The following is a 23,533-nucleotide window of genomic DNA, read 5'->3' on the forward strand; positions in this document are numbered from 1 at the left end:
AATCGTTTGATGTACATGTTTAAAATATATCATTCTTGTGTGTGGGGGACTGTGTACAACAATAATATGTCGACCAAGGCGAATACTATTGTACTGAACTGAGTGCAAGATATGTGATATTTGTGTTTTTACTGTTGTTTATATGTTTATTTGTTTATGATTCAATGTAAGATTCTTGTTGACTATTGACCCCCATGTGCGATAATTATGTATTCAAATATATAATTAGGTCACATTCTGAAGGCCTCTTATCTTTTACCATTTCAGGATGGCAGGTCAGTAGCCCTGCGCTGATTGGAGGCATGTTTTAAGGACGACACCACAGCCACCATGAAGGGGTTAGGAGCCAACCGCAGTCGTCATTTGTCCGACTCGTGTGAACCTCCAGGATGCCCTCAAAAGGCTCTGTGTCCCTTGAACTCTGACCCTCACGGCGCCTTCCTGTTGAGCCCCACCATAAATCACTATGCCACCCTGGATCCCCATCTCCATCAGTGTCAACCCACCAGCCCCACAGCCATGACCCCGGACTGCCTGCTGCCTTTCAGCCAGATGTCCAACAGCAGCACCTTCCCTCGTCTACATTTCACCCCCCATGCTGAGCAGGTGGACTGCTCCCAGGGCTGTATGGCTGGTGGTGGTGGAGTTGGGCAGGGCAGCAGGGCGGGTACATTATCCACCTCCTTGTCCATGGGCATGGGCTTGGGTCTGGGCCTGACTGGTGCTCCTATGATCACCAGTGGATCAGCCACCATTTCGTCTGCAGCAGCCGCCAAGATGAATCGGTTACCCTCCAACCTTTTAGATCAGCTGGAGAGGCATCTGCCCCTGCAGCGGGATGGCTTCAGTACACTGCAGTTCCACAGAGGGCGTATGTCAAAGCAGCGCAGTGAGAGTCCAGGACGCATACGCCATCTCATGCACTCTGTCCAGAAGCTATTTGCCAAGTCCCAGTCCCTGGAAAACTCCGCAATCAAAGGTAGTCTGAATGGCCGTTCCGCTGGAGGAGGGAGTGGAACGAGTGGAGGTAGTGAGGACGGTGGTAGACCAAGCCGCAGGAGCAAGAGCAAAGACAGGGCTAAAACCGAGGGGCAAAAGCAAAGACCTAGACCTAATACACTAGGCCTCTGGAGCTCCGATGATGCCCTGGACACTGACACTACCAAAGCTGGCACTATCGCTGTAGGTTACCGCAATCCGCTGAGCATGATGACTCTTGGCAGAGCGGTGTCAGACAGCCAGGCTGCTCCGAGACATATCCCACAGGGCTACAACACAATTTCTGCACATACTCTCAAGACCTCGAAAAGCAGCAGTGACCTCAAGTTCCTGGCATGCCAAGCGACGCAGGTAGTAAGCAAGGAAGAGGCGGGACCGACCCGGGGAAGCAAGGACGATTCTCTAGTGAAGAGGGGCTCCTGGTCCACTCTCACTCTCAGCCAGGCCAGGCAAGTGCTGCAAAAGGGCTCTGCTACCGTCAACAGGACCCTGCTTAAGTCAAAGTCATGCCATCAAGACCTGACACAACAGTTCCTACAGGTAGGAGGGCCAGTGAGTATTCATCTCCATCATCATTCTTTGTAAGTTTGCACGTTTCTTTATTTATCTATAAGTTCTGTGAGGTAGATTTTCATTATTGATCTTATTTTATCGCTTAAAGTCAGTTTTTTTAATCAACACAACCTCTGTTCTTTTTCCCTACGTATACTTTATCCTAATGCTTTATAGTGAGTCACATCCATATTTTTTTCTCAGTTATCACAACATTCATATGTATAGCAATTATTTTCTTAACGTTATCCACCAGTTTTATCACGTGTTTTACTAGTTTGACATAAATTACCCACAAACTCAATGTCTTGAATTTAATTGTTTTGAACTTTTTTCATTTTCTTTTGTGTGGCAAATGTATAAGTGTGACAACCAATATTATGAAAAACACGTGAATTTGTACTTTGTTGCCACAGCAGTCCAATACTAGTGCCCATTATTTCAGTTTTCAGCTTGCGCTCAACCAATTATTTTTGAGGCTTATCGATTATTTGAGTTATTTTACTCATCGATGAGTTTAAATCAAGATATTTTTGATATTTTAATGACATTTCCAGTACTAATACCTTCACAGCTTTCAGAAAGATTTGGAAATTTTTAACACGTTTAGTTTTTCATGGCTTAAATAGTTTCAGTGTCCTAGTTACACATGGTCAATATCCTACTGAAACCCAGACGGAAGCCCTATCTCCATTGACAATAGCCTTTATAACATCGCAAGCTTTAAAGGTCTTACTATTATATGTGTTTAATCCAGGTCCCTCTCGGGGACTGGGCAGGCACTTTGGGTCGCGGACGGGCCAGAGGAACTGAGATCCCTTGTCGCAGGATGCGTAGTGGCAGCTATGTAAAAGCTATGGGAGACCTAGAAGACAGCGAGGACTCGGAGGGAAGCCCCAAACCTTCCCCCAAATCTGCAGCTCGTCGCCAGAGCTACCTGAAGGCGACCCAGCACTCTCTGAGCGAGCACCAACCACCGCCACCTCCACGCAAGTGAGTGCCACAGCATTAAATCAATCGTATGAGAATTATTGCTTTAAATGTCACACCCATTGTTTTTGTTGGAGTTGAGTTTTTGTCATTCATTCAAGCATAAACAGGCAACGATGAGTGTGTGATAAAAATGATTCGGAGTGAAAGCTCTCTTATATCCCTTAATGCAGTCAGCAGGTGGCAGCATCCTGTTAATAATAGTTCAGACACGCAAGCGCCAGGTTAAAGAAACTCATAAAAGCTGTGAGAAGAAGAAGATATACGGCTATTGGAGACGGGATATGGAATGATTGTTCTATGCTGGAAAAGCAGAGGTGAAATATTGCCCTGTGTTTTACCCCTCCATCCTCACGGACAGGCCTCGTTGCTACGCTCTCATGCGGGAGGATTATCTGTGGTCTCCTCTGCAGAGTGCATGCTCTATGCAGCATCTGAGGTCAGTGTCAATCATAGGCAGGCAGTGTGGCCCTCCTCCCACCGTCCCCACAATCCTCGACACCCTTACCCGCCACCTTTTCTTTTTTATGTATAACCCATCCAGCAATCCTCCCTCCTGCCCCCCACTTCCATCTCTTACCTTGCACTTTGATGGTGTGTCAGACCCTCAAGCCCCGATTTCATAACATGCAAATGTTCCATGGAAATCGCTCCAAGAAAGCACACCCTGTCGCTTCGTGCGCACACATTTTCACTAACGCAAGCAGCCAAATTGACAAGCCAGAACAGAGGAAATTAATTTCTGACATTGTTCAAAACACAAATTTATCCACAAAAAAAAAAAAAAAATCTTTTTGAATCATTTTGATGGTAAATTAATTCCTCTGTGCTGCAATTTAAAACCCTAACACATCTCTTTCCACAATCCTAAGCAGCATTTCTTTCTTCCAAATAAAAACCCAGGAGCGTATGTTTTAACGTGACCTGTAAATACTGTCGCTAAAAAACAGGCCTCGCACTTTCCACTCCCTGACTTTTGAGAGGGTGATTGATAATGTTCATTCCTGCAGCACGTTGCCATCGCTGAAAGAGCTGTCCACTAATCGGAGTCTGGATAACTTGGACTGCCTGATGAGCCCTTTGGAGGCCCCTCCACGCCACAGGCACAATGATTTCAGCCACTGCATCGGCACACTGGGCAGAGGCTCAGGCACTCAGGTATGTCCATTATTATCTGGTCTAACTGAGATTTGGTGGATAAATATTATTATAACCTTAACTGTATTTATGAAGAGAGCACATGGTAGCTGAGTGGTTAGCACACTGTTTACCAGCTTTATTCCAGGATTGGGAGCCTTTCAATGTGGAGTTTGTATGTACTGTACTATTGAGTGTATGGGTTTGCTCCTGCAGGTAGTCCAGTTTCCTCCCTCAATTTAAAGACATATCTCTTTGGTAATTAGTGTTTCTATAATGAAAGATGGGTGGCTGAATTGGTGGATAGTTGGTAGTGGATAGTGTTGCTGGAGTTATACACGGTGAGAGAATTTGTTTCGCTGTGTATTGTTTTGAATATTACTTAAAAGTCCCAAGAGTGTTCATATTATCGGGCCTCTTTATTAATAGATAATACTAAGTAATATCAATTAATAATAATAAAAATAAATGTCAGTGAATTAAGATGCAGCTGAAATTTAGACCTACTAACATGAGCTCTGCAATAGATAAAGCAAATCGCTTTAAAACAGTTACAAATACTGAACATGATAATCTTCATGGAGGTAAATAGGATTTCAGGATTGGTATAATAGCATTATTTTGAACGGAGTCAGCACAATACACTGACATCTGAGTGCAACTATTTATATCTGTTGACTTTTATTTTAACAGACTGGCTTTTTTTAAATAATCTGAAAACCCCAAAATAGTATTTTAGATAAAGTGTATTATTTTACAGATTTGTGTGTTCCAAAAAATTTTTATTTGCATAAGCTCTGCCATTTCAAAGGTACTGGGAGAGAATATTTAAATGTGCAAATCTGAGACTGCAGAGACACAGATGAATAAACCTCTTGGGAATAACCTAGAGGAATAGGAAAATGTTTGAGAGCAGCTGCAGAATGTCAAAGTGGAAAATGTGCTTCAGTATAAGCCTGAGGGAGGTTGCTGCACATCTTAATCAGGAGCAGGACTAGACGGGGATGCAGAGTTACAGACCATCAACATTTCATGATGAAATACGTTTCATAAATAGGCGTAATCATATTTAGACATGTTTGACTGAAATCAAATAATGAATTTCATCAATCTGAAAAAAATGTTTTGATATTTAAGTACAGCATTTTAATTGAGCTGTTTTTTTTATGTTAATGTTCCACCCACCACATGATACTTTCATACTTGCTGCTAAATTGCCAAACATAAAAATAACTACTTCTGCTCATTTCTTTGCTTTTTATGTTTCTTGACCAAACGCTTCGGCTAACGCCTGATCACAATGTTTATTCCTACCATACAGCGACAACATACTTTCATACAACACTGATAGAAAAGCCATTCTGGGAATTTCACATAATGTTGCACGGCTTATTATTTTCATAGTCACCATACCATCAATGAAAAGATTACACTTTTCTTGTAGTGTATTAGAAAAGTACTATTTATTACTTTGTTTCCAAAACAATGTTGATAATCACTGTAGCCTACACAAATATCTATGCCACAGTTCATTGCCTAAAACACTGAATGGCTATAATTTAGCTTTATTAACGGCCACAGAAATCATTCTATTGTAGAATTAGCACTTTAACTTATGATGCTTTTATTTACTTGTGATGCATCATTTTGCTTCAACTGAATTGTCAACACATGACATTGACTTGTCATTGACTTTTTTGATTTATTTATTTTTTCTCTTTTTAAGCTGCTCATACAGAAATAAACTATTCAAGCAATTTCCCTACTACTGAGTGTACGTGTTGAGTGCAAAGTTTTGAGTGCGCCCTCAGCCCGCAGCATGTGAGTGTGCACACGTTCTTTCAGGTATGCCGGCAGGGCTGTGGGCACGCTGTGGCATACTGTGAGGGGGAATCGCAGGCGGTAGAGGCTCTGGATTTGCCTGCGCCTACATGCTTCCGCTCGCGCAGCCACAGCTACTTGCGGGCCATCCAGGCGGGCTGCTCCCAGGATGAGGACACAGCTTCTGTGGACTCAGACTCACCACCACCCACCACTACAGGCTACAGCTTCAGCTCCAACACCAGTGAGTACCAGTGAGAGGGAGACCATTTCAAGCGTGGCAAAAAGATTTACATGGAAGGAAATAACTCACATTAAACACCACCCACACACATATTTTAGTTGTTCTTCTTTATACCAGCAAACGAAACACAGAACACAAAGGGCTAATGTGCAGCATTTTATGGAATCTTGTGGAGGTTTTAACCAACTGAGTATCGTTTCCTTGCCATTCTCACCTGAGCATACAAAAGAACCTATGGTTTCCATAGGAAGCACAGAAAATGAACCACCCTTTCCATTTACCTCATGGGTGAACAGCTGGAAGTTAATGTGCTGCTTAATAATTCTGAAATTGAAAGGTATTTTACCACAAAAATCACTTTCATACTTCTGTAGTTGCAGTTTGATATGTTATACCCCTGCCCCTATAAAATCCATAAACACCTGCAACTCTGACCCACAGCACTATTCGAGTGTGCAGCTCTGCAGCACTTGTACAGCTCTGTGGAGACATGATGTGTGCGAAATGATGGGCTCAGAAATAAATATAGATAGCTCCCCCCTGTGATTACATTGCGCAAACTATTGAAACAGAGCTTCTGCACAATGGGGACTTAAAAGAAAAATACAATTCATAAACCTACACAAAAGTAATAAATGCCACATGCAGTATTGTACAGGACTCTGTGCTTCTCCTTGCATAGGTACAGCTATTTTTTTATTGCTTGTGTTTGTTGCCCTAAGAAAGCTGTGGAATCACATATATCTGATATGATATATAATATATGTACTGTATTGTGTGTGTGTGTGTGTGTGTGTGTGTGTGTGTGTGTGTGTGTGTGTGTGTGTGTGTGTGTGTGTGTGTGTGCGTGCGTGCGTGCGTGCGTGCGTGCGTGCGTGCGTGCGTGTGAGAGTGAGAGATGTAGAAGATAGTTTGGCACAATGATGGTATTTGAAAAAAGTTTTAGTCTGAATAAGGACTTTCTGTTTACAAGTTGCTCCGACTCTGGCTTTAACAGTGCAAGCTCACACAAAAAATATTCAGACAACAACGGACTGAATATTGCGCTCTGAGCAACTTTCCTCTGAATGTATGAATAAATGAATGCAGGAGCAATACAATAGGAGTTTTCACATAAATCATAGGCTTTGTGACAAGCGTAGTGTCAGAGTTTGACCTCATTCAGCTAACAATGTTTTGTGTGTATATTTTGTATTCATGGGATAAACTGTACAAATAATTCATGTCACAATCTGTCTTTGTTGAAATGCCTTGTCTTGAGGGGATTGTGTATAATAATGACTCCGTAAGTCTTCACAATAACAGAAATGCTGATGAATGCTGAAGAAGACTCTTAAAATAACTTCACTTTTAACTACTTGCATGTTTTGTGGACATGACTGTACAGACTTATTATTTTGTTTCTAGGAAGTCCACCTTCCCTCACACAGAGAAACCCTGTACTTTATTGCTCTATAGCTGAATAAAATTATTGATAGCATGCTTATTATATCATGCCACACATTTTATTCAGTTAACACAAAGTTTTTTCTACTATTTCTGTAATGTGACCTTTATTGTAAAACATATAACACAGCTATGTAAATGTCCCCCACTCAAAAAATTATAAAATGTGCATTCAATTGTGTCTTGGTCATTTTGTGTCTTTTTAGTAGCTGTCATTTTACAGTCCGCCTGAGGTTGTTTTGTGTCTTTTGGTCTTTAATTTTGTGTCTTTTCAAAACTGTTGTCCGTCCATGGCAGTTTTGTTGGGGGAGGGGGTTTGTAATAGTTTTATGACATTTAATGCATGTGTTCTGTGTGTTTGGTTTGTTTATGTCCCTCTGAAGTGCTGCTATGCTCATGCTGGGTCTTTTTATGGTTGTGTTGTGTTGCTTTGAAGTCCTGTTGTCCTTCGGGCACTCAGTCTGTGATGGCCCTCTGCCATGTAATGTGGGAAGACCTTATATAAATCAAATCAAGTTGATAATAAAAATATGACTTAGATTTTTTTTAACCCGTTTATTATTATTATTATTATATTATTATTATTATTATTATTATTATTATTATTATTATTATTATTGTTATTATTATGCGACCCACATATTTGGTTTCTCTCATATCTCCCTATTGTTTGGGCAACAATAGATGACAACAGACTGCATATGTGGTGGGTTTTTTTCATGTCTAGACCTCAGTCTGTTCCCGCGGCGTCAGAGGCTAAATGAAGCGCACCTGATGAGCGCGTTCACAAACAGCATCAATGCCGAGGCGTTAGCCAATCAGCGCCGTGTTCGATGAGCTCGAGGCCCACAGCCGTCCAATCCGCGACAAGAAACCCGTGACGAGGGCAACGTGGACTCCAATCCTCGTCGTCAAGGGCGTGTACTACAAATCTTTTCTTCACCGCGTAGCTGTGTATCTTACGACAGGACTCTGTACCGTAGCCCGTCTTCATTTTATCTGCGTTTCATGAATGAAACTGGAAATCTGGATGACCAGCTCGTCCGCCGCACAGTAAGGTTTTCCTCAGTTTTTCCCTCGTTTAAGGTGCCGAGTGTTGGTCGCTGTCTTACGCTAGCGGCGACCAGCTAAGCGCGAGCTAACGTTAACGGTGTGGTGGGTTAACCAGCTAGCTAACGTGGATGAAGAAAGGGGATGAAACTGTGATGGGAGCCGTCTTGTGGCAGCGAGGCGAGGCGAGACGAGCCGAGGTTGGCAGGCAGACAGGCAGGCAGCACGGCGGCGGATGTCGTTACAGAGGCGGTAATGGGGCAGAAAACCTCCTCTTTTGTTGCCTGTCCCGTATCAGCTGCATTACGCCCAGGGCTAACGTTGCCTGGCGTTAAATGCCCGGTGTGGCAACACGCGCTGAGCGTTGGACTGGTTAGCAGCAGATGCTAACCGACGCTGAGGCGTCGACAGCCGGGTATGGACACCTCGGTGTAGTTTAGCCTCATTGCCCATCTGTCACGGCACATAGCTGATATTACCCAATACATCCAGAGGAACGAACAACTCACTTCTCCAAATCTGTTCATTTTAGGGCGTTTTAATCTCGATTTACCGACACGGACCATTCATTCAGAAGCAATTTAATTTCAAGTTGTATATTCAAATTGCCTAAAATCGTGCGGACCAGATATGTACATGTTCGGAATAGCCAGTGCCAGATGAAGGAAGCGAGGATTTTCTTATAGATTCAACATGTAGCATTGTCAGTGTTGTAAGGCTTGAAAGCGACTACGAATCACTCAGAAATAAACCTGTTTGTCCACCAAAACAAAAGGTCCGTCCAGACAAGAGGATGTTATTCAGCTCCTTTGATCAAGTCAAGTGTAAATGTCATGTAATACAGCTGTACTGCTTTGGAGACTCAGATTTGAACAGATTCAAGATAAATGTGTTGCAATCGCTGTTCCAGAGCTGTTTTTCCCCCCACCGACAGTATTCACGAAGTTCTGTATAAACTGTCAAACAATTTAAATGACATAATTACTTAAAATTAATTCCTTTTTGTTTTTCTTAGGGTGTTCACTTTGATTTTGATCTGGATCAACACAGCTGTTCATTAAACACAAAGGAACACTGGTGTTTCTCAACATATTCTGAAACCTTATGAAATGGTTTGTACCACAGCTTTAATGGCTTCCCTGTAGCCAGCAGTTTCATGTGCCATTTTTATTCAGGAGCTACCTACCATGTGTTAAGTCTTTGGGACAGAATCCATAATTGATGCTCTTCCTGTACTGCTGGTGCTTTGCAGTTCAGCAGTTTGGACACTCCAATTTGCTTTTAGAGAGAGGCCAACTGACAGGAGAAGGATGTATGCACTCAAAACAGGCTGTAACATCTCAGGCAAGCTGTCACAGTAACATTACCTACGTCTTTTTTCAAATTGAACAGGTACGGATGTGTTTGATGGCTTGGACAGCCAAGTTCGACATTGCCAAGTTCTTTAAACAAACTACTGAGTGTCATCAATTCCTCCGTCTTTGAAGCTTTATTGTAGCTACAAGGCGTGTTTGCTGTTGTCAGACGTGAATTACTGGAGATATGATGCGTCTGTGTGTTGCCCTGGATAGACAGTGAGTCATCCTCCAGTGTTGCACTCTATTCCGCTCACACTCATTGATGAGGTAATCTTTTCACTGAATGGCAAAGCCATGGGAGTTTCACTGTGAGGCACACAGTATGGGAAAGTTCACTTTATCCACTATTATCATGGCCATAATTAGGAACTTATTTATTGTTGGCAGAAACATTCATTTTAAGACCAAATATGGTTGTATTTGTAAAATAGTCCTTAAATAATACCTGAAAGACTTGAGTCCAAGACTTGACGCATTCTATTTTAATGATTTGCTTTTATTTAAAAAAAAATATTTTGTGGTGGTCTATAGACTAAAAGGACTTCCAACAGATTAATTCCATTTCATTTAAAGACATTTAACACACAAACCCAGAGCATCGTATAAAAACTAATACTGAAAATGTTCTATCTTTGAAGAGTTTTAGTTTCACAGGTTTGACCTCTTAGGCACCTAACTAATGTCTTTACATTAGCTGATTAGGTGGTAACCCAGACTGCTGCCCTAAACAGGTCGGATGAAGAACCGCAGGAGGTCTGAAAGATATTAAGACAATACAGCGTGTAAGCATGCACAAACCAAGTCTCCAGCAGTGAACATTTTCAGATTAGGCTTTGTCTCAATTGGATGTTTTGAAGGCAAGTTGTGTTTTATGTCAAACTATTCCCCCCCCCCCCCCCCCCCCCCCCAAGTTACAGTTTACAGCTTTTGCGACTTGATCTATGTAGGTTTGAATAGACATCTTTTTTGCCGAAATGCTTGTCTGTGTAATGAATGTGGTTGAAACCATGCTTGACCGCAACTCTGTCTTGGTTTAATCTCTGAGTTTGAAAGTCCCACAGCCTGTCTGTCTGCTGTACTATCTCACAGTAAGACTGGTTATTCATAGGCAGAGCTTCTGCTCCCACCTCTTTTCATTATATTTTACTTGGCTGTAATCCACAGTTATACAAAAGGATCTTCTACACTAAGCTACAATACTGTTAATACAGCTTTGTGTGTACTTTGCTTTTAATGTTTTCCACTTGGTGCTTTACTAGAGGCCAATGTAGAACTAGACCTTTCACCCATAGGAGTTTACTGTGAAGCCAAATTAGCACACTGAACTGCAAGCAAGAATCCCTGCAGAATGAACTCCGCTGTAATAAACGGTGAAATCCGAAACGTGAACTCTAAACAGCCGAAATCCCCAAAAATGAGAAGGCAGCTTATATTACAAAACAAAGCAAATGGTTACAATGGCAGCAGTACACTGCACTGAAAATACTAAGTCATACAAAATGAAGTTTTAGCCTGGTGTGGACGACCCATTAGTTGTCATCTGATAGCCCTCAGTCAGACTTGCTGATGGAGCAAGAGCATATTATAGGAAGGAGACTACATAGTGCTCATAGAGAAAGCAATTGAGTTATCATGTGACTATCACAGTTGTGTTGACAACACTGGAAGTGATCTTAATTGTTTCACAGTAACGGAGAGGATTCAACAGCCTGAAATAAGTGATTTGCAGACAGCTGCTGTCTACATAACTTGTCCACTTGGCAGGAGGTCCTCTCGATTGCATTCCTCTGTTAACCCAACATGTATTTTTTCCCCCCTCAGTTGGGAAATGTCTTTACCTTAAAATGCAGTAATTAAACCACCATCTTCTATCTTCTCCTCTCCTTGGTCTTTCATATGACAGATGCAGAATCCCTCCTCACTGCAACTCCTTGGTCATAGTGTGTCTAACAAAACAGATGTAAGCCGTGTTGAATATGTTGTTCAGGTTAAAAAGTCAACAGAATTTTAACCAAATATTGTAGCTTCCTCTCAGTTGTGTTGTGTTTTAGTAGCAGATTAATTCACTCAGTTTTAGCTACTTATGAAGGTGTTTAAAAGAAAACCTTCAATTTTTCACTACCTTTACTGAGATGAATTTCCCTGCTTCATAGAAGTTTAGAAGCTGAAGAGTGATTTACCCTGGGCTTGAATAAAACTCCAAACACAACCCAAACTGGTTAAATCTTTTGACCTTTGTGTGAAGTTGCTCAAACAAGCTCTCCAAGCTTGTGATATTGCCCTAATTGTGATGACTTTCATGTTGTACCATCAACTACTTTCTGTTAATAAAACAAGCAAAGCACTGGGTAGCGGAAAGTCAGAGATCCAGCTTGTTTTTGCTTTTTGGGAGCGCCCTACAGTTGTCTGCATATACTTTCTTCCACAGTAATTTTAGATTGCTGTATCTATCAAATTCTTTCCAGAAATCAATTGAGGAAGTACCGTTTGTGGATACATTCATCGGCCAGAGCTTGAATCTGGAAAATTACCTGATAAGTGAAGAGAGTGTGTCATTTACAGTTTTGAAAAGTGAAAGCACAGGGCTCAGCCAGCTGTCAGCTGGCCTGGATTCAGGGGTCAAGAGTCTGGGAAGTACATCCGTCTCATAATCACCTCCTACCACTTTGCTCATGGATGAGAAGTCGGGAGGCAGCCGTCACAACATGTAATGCAAAAGCAGTGCGAAAAGGATTGTTGAGGGTGTGAATAATCTGCAATTAGCCCACTTTACTATAGCTGACTGTTTGTAAACACTAAGCGGCACTAACCTATTTGCTGTTGTTGCACAAATCCTCCTGCTGTAAGGCTGAATAGGAACAGCACATGTGTGTTTCGTCACTGACAGATAGTTGGCATGAGTTCAACTGTGTATGAGAGACAGTGCAGCGTTGTAGACTCAAATGTGACGAAGGCATGTGTTGGCCGGACATAATTGGACACATTAAATAACTTAAAGAATGTCATGCATCCGAGTTATGAGCATGACAAGAAGTGTCACATTCTTCTGGAATAAATGTTCTCCTTTGTTACGTTTCCTGACGACACACTGTCACTGCAGGCTGGTGCTGCATGAGCAACACACGGTCTGCATGGAATGAATTCCACAGCCATGTTTGTGTATGTTGGTGGGATTTAATGATGGCTTTACTGGTTTGCTGTGAGTCACTGGCTGCTGATGGAGGAGCTGCTCCCACAGAATTACAGGGTGTTGGGTTGCTATTTAGATTGAAGCCATAGTTGGAGAGAGTGTATACCACATTTTCATTATTGATCCAAAGTGGTGGGCCATGAGTTACTCAGTCAGCTAATTCTTTATGTATTTTTTTTTTTTAAGTTTCACCCATAATATGCGAGTAAATTCTGTAATTGGTCTGAAGTATTCATGACAGGATATTTTGTCCCTTATTTGGTCATGTTGCCTGTTAAAAAGCAGTTTAAACTGTATCTCTCCCCCTCTACTCCTTCTGTGGTTGCTCCTGGTTTCTTATCCTGTTGTACAGTAGTACACTCTGTATCATCTACCACAATGCTGCAGTTTGACTGATGACAGAAAAAGAGGCACCCATCCCATTCCTCCTCTCTGACTCAGTTTGTCTTTGCTCAGTGGTAATCCACTTTTGGGACTCAGTTCAGTTTCTGTTGAAGGAATTTGTGAATCTATGTGTAAGTTTCAAGATTTGAATCTTTGATATGAGTTTTGAAAAGGTTGATGGTTTTTCCTTGATACATGTTAAGTATAAAAGTAGTTTGAGAAGGTTTATTTAATTTGATAATGTTAAATCAATCTTTATTCATACAAACTTAAACTTTAAGTCTATTTGCTTTTGTATTTGAACATGTTGACACCAACGTCTACACAAGTTTCCTTCTAGAGCAACATGAAGTAATTTCTGTGGCCTCATGACCCATGGACCCAATTATTCTTCATGTAGGGGCCGTCAACATGAGCTTGCCAGTTTACCTAAACAAACTGTTTTTGGCCTATCATCCACATTTCTTTTAACACGGGTCCCAGAGTGGGGAAATTCTAAAACCCCGGCTCCTGCTATTCAACACCCCAGGGTGTGGATGGCAAAGACGATCATCTGTGGAAAAAAGATGATGTAACCCCCCCCCGTGGTTCGCAATGTCATCTAATAAACACAACACATGTTGCGATCTGGACCGGCATTGGAAGAAAGTGCCTAATACATCACAGTTCCCTTTTTATGTCCTTTCATCTATTCATATCACCAACTGAAGTATGTCACGCAAACAGAAAATTGGTTAAAAAAACAAAGCATGGATGGATTTGTTTGACTTCTTGTTTGACCATTAATTATTCAGATGTGGTTCAAACCCAAAGCACCAAAGCAAGAGCTTGCCTTGGTTTTTTGTCTGTGAACCTGGGAAAGGCTTGTTGGCAGAGAAGGCAGAGTTGTCCTGCCTGACAGTCCCCAGAGCATGAAGGTGTGGCGCGTGAAGGAGGATCCCCAGAGACACACTGACGTCAATAGGAAACAGCCACTAGAAACACAACACTGCATCAGGATAGATTATAGTACCGCTTTATAGAGGCAGTCGTAAGGCCAAAGTACACGTTTGATTGTCAAAGGCCTTGTAATTGTTTTATGTTCTTGGACTCGATGGGTACCAGCTGACTCGGGTCAACTCACGTTTTAAATGAGTTGAGTAAATGACAACTGTTTTTCTCAGCTCTTTTTTCTTTCCTCTGTATTGCTTTCTTTCAACAGTCGGCACTAGGAAGGCTCCTCCTCCAGTACCACCCCGCACCACCTCCAAGCCCCTCATCTCAGTGACACTGCAGAGCAGCACTGAGTCGGCTCAAGACACTTACCTTGACCAGCAGGACCGCGGCAGCGAAGCAAACAGCCAATCGGGACGTAGCAACTCGTCCGACAGCCTCTGTAGCATACGCACAAGCAGCCTGGCTAAGGGGACCCTGCCGACACCAGCCCCTGTCCCCGCTGCCACTCCTGCACCTTCTGCACTCTCCATACCTCCTGTTCCAGCCCCCCGGGAGCACCCGCCCACCACCACTGTTGCCACCACTACATCCACATCTACTCAGTCCCAAAATGATACCCTGAGCATTGCCATCACCGTAGCGCAACCCCCAACTGCACCCAAGAGGAAATTGTCCTCAATTGGAATACAGGCAAGTATCTTTGGATGGAGAGAAGTGTCATGTTGCAATTTAATAGTTTTCTTATATTTTCCTGTTTGGGTTTTTTTTTTTTTTTTTGTAGGTGGATTGCGTTGTGCCAATTCCAAGAGAAGAAATACTACTTCTGGCTGCCCCTCTGAAGTTTCAGTCAATTGGAGTTCAAGTAGAGAACGGCAGGCCGTAAGTATGCACCAAAAACAATCTGTCAACTTCAACATGCCTACCAGAATAGGTTTATAACATTTGATGAGGCATTGTAGAGAACTGAAAGATACTTTGAAACTGCCTTGGTTGCTCTGCTCTACAGTAAATTCATCACACTCCTCCACACAACTTCTCTAACTTGCAAATTATGTAATTGTTGCTACATAGTGTGAAACAAAATGAGTATTGTTGGTTCGCAATCGTGCTTAGTCTTTAATGAAATACATGATTTATCAGGTGATGGGATTGGCAGTATAACAGGCCATTAATTTAATGTGAAGGGTTGAGAGATGGGTTTCTTCAGGCAGGTTTGACAGTGATCGAAATCCTGCTGTGGAAAATTGAAACAGCAGTGCAAGTTGACAAGTTCCACTGTTTATGTAGTGACGGCATCCTGCTGTGAATGTGACTGACTGAGATTTAGTAATATTCTGTCACACATTTGTCACCTGTATAGTTTATTGTCAGAAGGAAAGATTGTTAGTAACAGTTATTGATTTTGAAGTGACTGTCAGCTTTTGTGTCTCTGGATGGACTGCATTTCCTCTGCTTTTTCCTCCGCAACGGTTTCCCCTTGTGTCATTGTTTCATCTGTGTTGCCGGAGCATCTGTTGCCGTTGCAGCAGCGAGTGGTTGAGGTCATTCAGCAGTCAGCCTGGCAGCAGCGCAGTGGCAACATGTTCTGATTGATGTCCATGTACTCTTGTTTTGACTGTAGGGAGCTGAGCATCGTGAGGAGCCTCTCCATTTTAGCAAAGCGCTGTAATTTGCCTTCAGCCTAGTTTGACAGCTTTCTTCTTTTTGTCGTGCACATTATCTCCAATATCCATTAAGCTTTCATGCCATATACCTGATCTGCTGCTAATCCTTTAATCTACAATACAGTTTATGAGTAAACTCATGTTTCTTTGCAATAGATAATAGCTGTCTCAAAGCCCTGCCAGTTAAATCTCCAGACATCACATTGCTATGCTGTAAAATGTTGGATCGATCATTTATCGGCTGGTTTGTTGGGAGCTGATGTTTATGCGTCTCTCTGCAGTCTCAGCCGGGACAGCAGCATGGCCTCCAGACAAAACACGGAGACTGAGCCTCAGGAGCCACAGGATGCCGCGCCCACAGAAAACAACACGACCAACTGCACCAACAGTCAGACAGTGAATGCCACTGCACCAAACGGACAGGACAAAGCCATGGAACAGCAGCCTCTGAAATACACCTCAGCCCCATCCAGGATACCCAACTCGCCTCCAGAGACTCTTGACCCGGCTCTAGATCCGTCTTCGCTGCCACCGCCAGATCCCAGCCTTGAGTCTGGAAACTGCAGCATCCAAGGAGACACCGTTCAATCCGGCACGCCGGCATGCCTCAGAGATGGTAACTGGTTCCTGAAGCTGCTGCAAGCAGAGACGGGCCGCATGGAGGGCTGGTGTCAACAGATGGAGCAGGAGACCAAAGACAACAAGCTCTCAGAGGAGGGTGAGCAACACATTTATATACAATAGCACTCAAAACTTTTATGTCCTTTGTGCTTGAGGCATCTGTTCTGTAGTCCAATATGAGTTGAGGTGTACAAAACTTTCATTTACCCTCTCACCTGTCCTGCTGGGAAGATAACAATAGTTATTTGCAAACTATCTTAGTTTGCCTTGGAAACATGCAAACCAGGCTGTGACGTCTTTTTATCACCTGTACAGTTCACCGTCATCAGACCTACGCAAATTATCAATCAGATGAATTCTACACCAGCTTCCTTCACATCAAATTTGCAAGGATGTGCGAGCAAATACGCATCTTGTTTATAATTCAGTGAGACTGAGCCATTCATATAGTTTGAACTTTTAAATGAGAATGTGCTAATCTATGTGATCTGTGTAATTAGATTTCAGAGGAATTTCAGTTTGAATTTCTTTCACCGTGCTTCCAATTTGCCTAAGATATCTGATGTAACCAAGGATAAAGAGATGTTACTGTTGGAACATCTGATTCATACTGACGTAAATGGATCAAAGATTTTTTTCTTTTTTAACGGTTGCTCTGGTCAGTACCTTCCTACTTCAGGCATGGCTAAGTGCTTCACATTAACAGAAAAGAAAAAGCAGTAAATGTCTGTCCAGTCAGTGCCACGAAGAATTGTAGCCATGTGCCTGTTAGTAAAGTTCACAGGCGGGGGACTGGGTCAGAGCTCATCGCTGCTGACGACGGACAACAAGAAAAAGCATGACACATTCATTACTGCCTCACAATACAGCAGCTCATTAGAGTGGGAGTCGGCTGTGTTGTACCTTGTAATAGTGCCACTGCAGAGTCATTTCACTTCTTCATCTCCCAGAATACCTATTTGGGCTTTTAAGCAGATCAATCTCTGCAGTGTCTGAAATATGAATGAGCATGAAGCAGAGTAGCAGTAAAGGCTCCTTCAGATTGTCATTCTGCCTGTTCTCGGTGGACCTGCATTATACGATTCTATTTACATTTATTGCGCAGGAAAAAGCAGCAAAGTGATATAAATGTGTTATCTTCGGTAAGATTGGGTTGATAAATTACATATGAGGAACTCCTTTACTGCCAACTGTTAGTATACATATTTTATCACTTGAGAGGGATAAATGCTTGCATTGACCTTTTTTTTTAAATTTATAAGTCTCCACGTTGTTTCAGTTAATTGACTTCTCTTTGCTCTTGTAGTATTGGGGACCATCCGCAGTGCAGTGGGCAGTGCGCAGCTCCTCATCTCCAAGAAGTTTGAGCAGTTCAGAGGACTCTGTAATGAGAACCTGGTGAGTGACTTCATTACATCCTGTGGAGACCTACGGCTGGGCAAATGATTTCACTGTGGGGTCACACAAACTATGACTGCTACAGATGGATAAGCCTCAGGCTCCACTCCATTCTGCAGAACTAATACATCTATATGTATAGTGTAAAAGCAGTGTGTTGCACGTTATTTGGAAGATGCAGCTATGCTTCAGTTTCTTGTGAGGGGAATTTTGTGTGAAGTAGTGTTGGTGCACAATGTCATTTACTTTCACTCAGCAGTCTGTTTTCCACAAATCATGACATGGTGTTACCATTGACTTCAATAGAAATGGATATAAAGACACTCGTGTCCTTTTAAGGTTTACATTTAGCATAACTGGAGCATGTATTGTGCTCCTTAATTTTCATTCGGTGTTCAGGAACAATTTATCTTTTATTCAGATGCACAAAAGCCATATCTACCCTAATGGATGTTCCAGAGTCCTATTTGACTCAATTTCCTCAATCTTCTTCCTGTCAAACATCCTCTATTACAAGTCTATTATTGGGGAAATTTAATAGTCTCAGAAAGATGATTGGTGTCACGAGAAGTGAGTGCCTATAGAGGGATGTGAATAATTTTCTGATTTGTCTGAAGCTATTCATCTCTGTAATTTCCCCCCCCCCCCCTGTGCCTAGAACATAAATGCCCATCCTCGACCGACAGCACAGGACCTCGCGGGGTTCTGGGATCTGCTGCAGCTCTCGATAGAAGACATCAGCATGAAGTTTGACGAGCTTTATCAACTAAAGGCCAACAACTGGCAGCTTCCAGAGAAGACGGAAAAAAAGGTGATGCTTGGTGCAAAAAGTATAATCACAACAATAGGCGATTTGACATTGATCTTGTAATTTAATTGTCTACATATCATAAATCCAGCAACTCATCATAATTTATTTTAATAGATTATTATATGGCACTAAAACTTTTTCTTTTTTTAGCTTTGCAGTTGAAATATACACAAAGTCATCATGCATGGGACGGGCTCAGAAATATTGACGATTCCTTAATATTCAATATATACATTAAAAAAAATTGTACAGATTAATTTGGGGGGGGGTTATACTGAGTCATCTCTTTTCTTAAGCTGGTCGGTATGATTTTGTTTTTACATATATGAAACAAATGTTCATGTCAACTGGGAAGCACAGTTGTGATGTAAAACATTTGCTGGCATCAAAGTGTCATTTAATCATCACACCCCCGGTTTGTAATGCCTTAAAGGCGTTTGTGTTTACCTCGATTTAATATGTTGTCAAACTGCTTATAAGTGACGTGTTATTTGATTATCTTCTTCTCACGGGACGCGGTCTAATCTCGCCTCTGCCGTCCCTCAGGATGAAAACAAGCAGCTTCCATCATCTGTGCCAAAGAAGCCGTCAAAGCCGAGGCTGTCGGCGGGGAAGGACAGAAGCGTGGACTCGGCCGTGGACAAGCAGCGGCAAGAGGCCAGGAAACGGCTGATGGCAGCAAAGCGCGCGGCGTCAGTACGACAGAACTCCGCCACGGAAAGCGCTGACAGCATCGAAATCTACGTCCCCGAGGCCCAGACCCGCCTCTGAGAGCAAACCAGCACCGATCATCGAGTAGAAATCCTGACTCACTTCAAGCATTCATTGACACAAACACGCAGATCTGAGACGAACAAAAACGTACAACGGATGCACAGAGGTATATCCCTCATAGCAGCACAGCTTGATGACAGGAGGCACATGGGAAACACGAGGCACTGAAGTCATTTAAAATAATCCAGATCGTCGCTCGGCTGCTGTGGGACAGAAACAACCTTGACAGATGTTTAATACTATTACTATTGTTATTGACATTATAATAATTATTATCTCCTAAAGTATTTTGAGACCGTCTTAATTGTGCAAGTATCTTGGATAAGGACGTCGCGTACCTTGTGAGCTGAAGATTCATGGTATCCCAGAAGTTTACTCTTAAATCCCCCGTCACTGCTGAGTCTACCGGCGAGTCGCGGCCGCCCGGTTTACGAACTGACCTACCATCCACACACACTCAGGACACACATGCAGGTGTACTCACTGTCCACAGAGTCTTCCTGTTCTCTCTTTATAATAGGCTGCCACTCGTCGGCTGTGGTGTGTACGCTTTACTGTGGAAGAGTTCTAAGATGGCGTTAATGTACTCAGAGGTTTAAAATGCAAGAGAACCAGAGGAAGGCAGTAGCATATATATATATATCTATATATATATTCTAAATATCACACTATTAAAATGTTCATTTTGTAAATGTTGTATACCAAATTATTTGTTAGAAAGAGGTCAGTGTTCAGTACCAAGGTAGTTTTTTATAGATTGAGTACATTTACTGTCATGATATATTAGCACTTGATGCAATCATTCACTCCACCTTTCTCTCTCTCTATTCCTCTCCTCGTTTCACACACACACACACACACGCTCACACTCACACAGTCTGTCTGTGAATAGCTATTGTTTAAAGTCTTAACATCAGTTTGTTTTCTGGTGAGGCATGTGCAGAATGACTGGCCAGAGAGCTTCAGAGGAATGTATGAAGCATGTGCGTCTATAGCTCATGTCCACTTGATCACTGCACTTTTCCATCCGACTCGGATCAAGTTTCTTCACTGCTTTTTTTTTTTCTTTTTTTCTTTTTTCCTTTCAATCATTCACCGCATCCTGGCGTGATGTAGGGGACCAAGACATTCACCACTTGATATGGCATTCCCGTTCAACCAGACCACGTGTGAGAGGGTGGGGGTTTACTTGCTCCTGGAAAGACCATGGAACAGCGAAGCAATAATCAGAAAATGTTTAGACCAAGCAGTGGCAGTAGGTACCCAGTCTTAAATCTTTTAATCAGCATTTCTTGTTTTGTTTTGTTTTTTCAATCAAGGATGAATGTTTAGTTTTTTTCATGAACGGGCTTTCCTTGAAATGAGCAAAATCTCAGGTTGATCTCAACAGTAAGAACCACTATTGATGGGATATTTATTATATGAAGTCGGATGAATTGGCCATGTGCTCAGAGCTATTTGCCAAATTTTCCTTTTTAGTCTCGACCTGCTCAGTGATTCTCTGTAAGGAACTCTGGGGTCTGCTTGGCTACAATCGGTTGTCTTCATCATTTCTCTTTCTAGCAGCTTGCACTCCCACCCATTTTTAACCTGTTCCTTTTTATTTCCCAAGAATGAGCAGCTGTGGTACATTTTTATTCTTGTCAGTTTAAATGTCATGTAACAAGTTTTTATGACTTTTGTCTAAAATGAGGTCAACCGAAATACGTCTTGACTCTGTAATTACAATAATTAAAGGTGCTGCGTGGAACTTCCTGTTGTGCCAAGATGGCAGCGATCATCAACATTTCAGCCTCTTTTAATGAGGCACTTATTTAAAGTGATTATTTAATCGAATGATTTCAGCTGCTTGTGCTCACTGCAGACCTGCCATGCTTTCTCTCTGTCAACTCGTGACACTTCCACTATGGAGCTGGAATGTTTTCCACGTTTCCTCAAAGGGAAACACAAGTGCCAAGGGTATTTGAGTGGAACTGGGCATCGCTGAAACTCATGCACAAGTGTAGGTTGAATCAATTTAATTTTTTTTTTTTGTTGTAATTTTTATTGTTTAGTTTTAAGAGCTGGCTCTCCCCCTACTGGTCAGTCCTTGCATGGCACTCCAGACATCTTGTTCTCCATTTTACATTTTAAGTTGACGTCAACTGAGAAAGGAAGTTGAACTGGGAATGCTGATACAACACCAAGTTGTCAATTTTCTTATTCTCTTATTTGTATTACATCAACATTGGACATGTGCATCTCATTGTCCAAAGAAATCATTAAAGATCCCTTTGCAACATGTCCTGGTCATTTTTTTCTGTTTTATTACTCATTCATGAGACATTGGTAATATTAGCTGCTTGGTTAATATTACTCATAAAACCATACATGTTACAGCAGAGTAGACATCATTACTGTGTAATCTCTAAAAGCATGGCCTTCCTTCATATAAAGTATACAAAGATCCAGTGAGTTTTCCTTTAAATGGATCTGGGTAGAGATCCAAGACGCTTCAGTTTTGTTTCAGGCATTCAGGGTACGTACTGTAAGTAAGAGTTTATTAACTGTGACAAACCGTGGACAGTTCTTTTCCTTTTCATATCATTTTGAGCCGGTTCCCTTTATTTGCCCGCATACTGAACTTTAAGAGCGAGACCTGATCAGGGATCTTCAGACAGTTTGTTTACCAGTACTTCCTGAGTTTCCAAGGGCTACAAAATGGACAAACGATGACCAGAAGGTGCAACAGTTTCCGTGGATGTTCTGCTCAGCCACTGTGTGGACGAGGCAATATTCTCCAGCCAAGTGATTCCCGGAATTTACAGCGTCGTTGGGCACAGTGGCCATGAAAACCTTTGGACTATAAATTGGGTCGTTGGGGTGTGTTTGATGGACAGAAACACTCTGATAATCATGTGTTCATGCTGAATTCACCCCTCCACCCCCGCCCCCTTCCGGCTACATATCTGTCCTCTCAGAGGTCCGGCGAGGAAAACAAGCAAAAATGACAGGATCTTGGATTATCTTCTACTGATGTTATTTTACAAAATAAGCACACATATCTTACAGATGAAGGTTTGTCTGATGTTCTGGTGTATTAGTTAGACACTGTGAGGCTAATTTCTTTTACCACAATAAAGACTTGTGATTGCAATGAGTCGTGGCAAACTTTCTGTTTTAGATAAGAACAACTATGAACAAATAAAGGGAAATGCCGCTTAATTCTGGAATGTACAAATGTATGCCTTTTTTCGCTTCTCATTGATGTTTAAAGAAATAACCTCTATTTCAGCGGATGTTCTTGGATTTGAAGAAAAATTTGCGTTTTTTTCCACTTGTTGACATTTTGAAAAGGCTGATTTTACCCTGGGTGATGCCCATATTGCGTGAGGTCTTTTACAATACATTTCAACTTCTTTTGTAGTCAATCTGAATGTGTCTGTTGAAGTCATGGTCTGTTCATGATGTGCTGTGCCATCTTCACCACCCGTTGCTGGCCCTTCCTGTTTTTCACAGTACAGCCGAAAAACAACACAGTGCAACAGTTGGTCAGGAGGCCTTCTTTGCCAGACTAAATTATGAAATCCTGACATCAGTCTGCACACATGTGCTTTATGGAAAGAGTTATATGCAAAGTAAGCATCCCGAATTGGGCTATTTTATTTGTCACTTCTGCACTGACCATCAGTGTTCATGAAATAAGCGTCTCTTAGACAACCGAGATCAGATAAGTAGAAATGTATGAGAAAAAACAAACTGAACACACTTCATGTCTGTTAACAGAGGGAAGGAGTTTAGGTGAATGCCATATTGCTATAGTTACAGTTATTAAATAGTATTCTTCTTCACAATTCGTCAATGCGTTCCAAATTTTCCAACAACAGTTGGCATATCTTCATATTTGACTTGGCCGGCTGTCATGCATGCACAATTGTTTATTAGTTTGTATTCTTACAGTGAGTCCGAGTTTGGAGTTTTCATGTTTTCTATGTGCATGTGTGTGTTTTCTCTGGATATCAAAAACATACATGAGTGTTTGCGAATGTCTGTTTGTTCTGTGGTGGACTATTGACCTGTCAGGCTGTATCTTATCCAGCATCCCACATCCTTGATTCGGATCAAATGGTAGAGGATGGAAAGAGGAAATCATGTACCAGACACAGGCAGGTTTTTCAT

The 23,533-nt window shown here is 42.0% G+C and overlaps 1 protein-coding gene across 1 annotated transcript; it reads left to right on the forward strand.

Moving 5' to 3' along the window:
• Positions 1-330: 330 nt before the first annotated feature.
• Positions 331-21,641, forward strand: dlgap4a (discs, large homolog-associated protein 4a; the record flags this gene model as incomplete). Its single annotated transcript, XM_080496475.1, has 11 exons — positions 331-1,539; positions 2,309-2,544; positions 2,903-2,980; positions 3,552-3,699; positions 5,524-5,743; positions 14,373-14,797; positions 14,889-14,986; positions 16,053-16,489; positions 17,699-17,790; positions 18,449-18,601; positions 19,148-21,641. 11 exons carry the CDS (start codon positions 331-333, stop codon positions 19,370-19,372), a joined length of 3,321 nt encoding a protein of 1,106 aa, XP_080352601.1. The 3' UTR covers positions 19,373-21,641.
• Positions 21,642-23,533: the final 1,892 nt, after the last annotated feature.

The sequence above is a fragment of the Blennius ocellaris genome (assembly GCF_963422515.1).
Source record: "Blennius ocellaris genome assembly, chromosome: 5".
Classification (NCBI taxonomy): Eukaryota; Metazoa; Chordata; class Actinopteri; order Blenniiformes; family Blenniidae; genus Blennius; species Blennius ocellaris.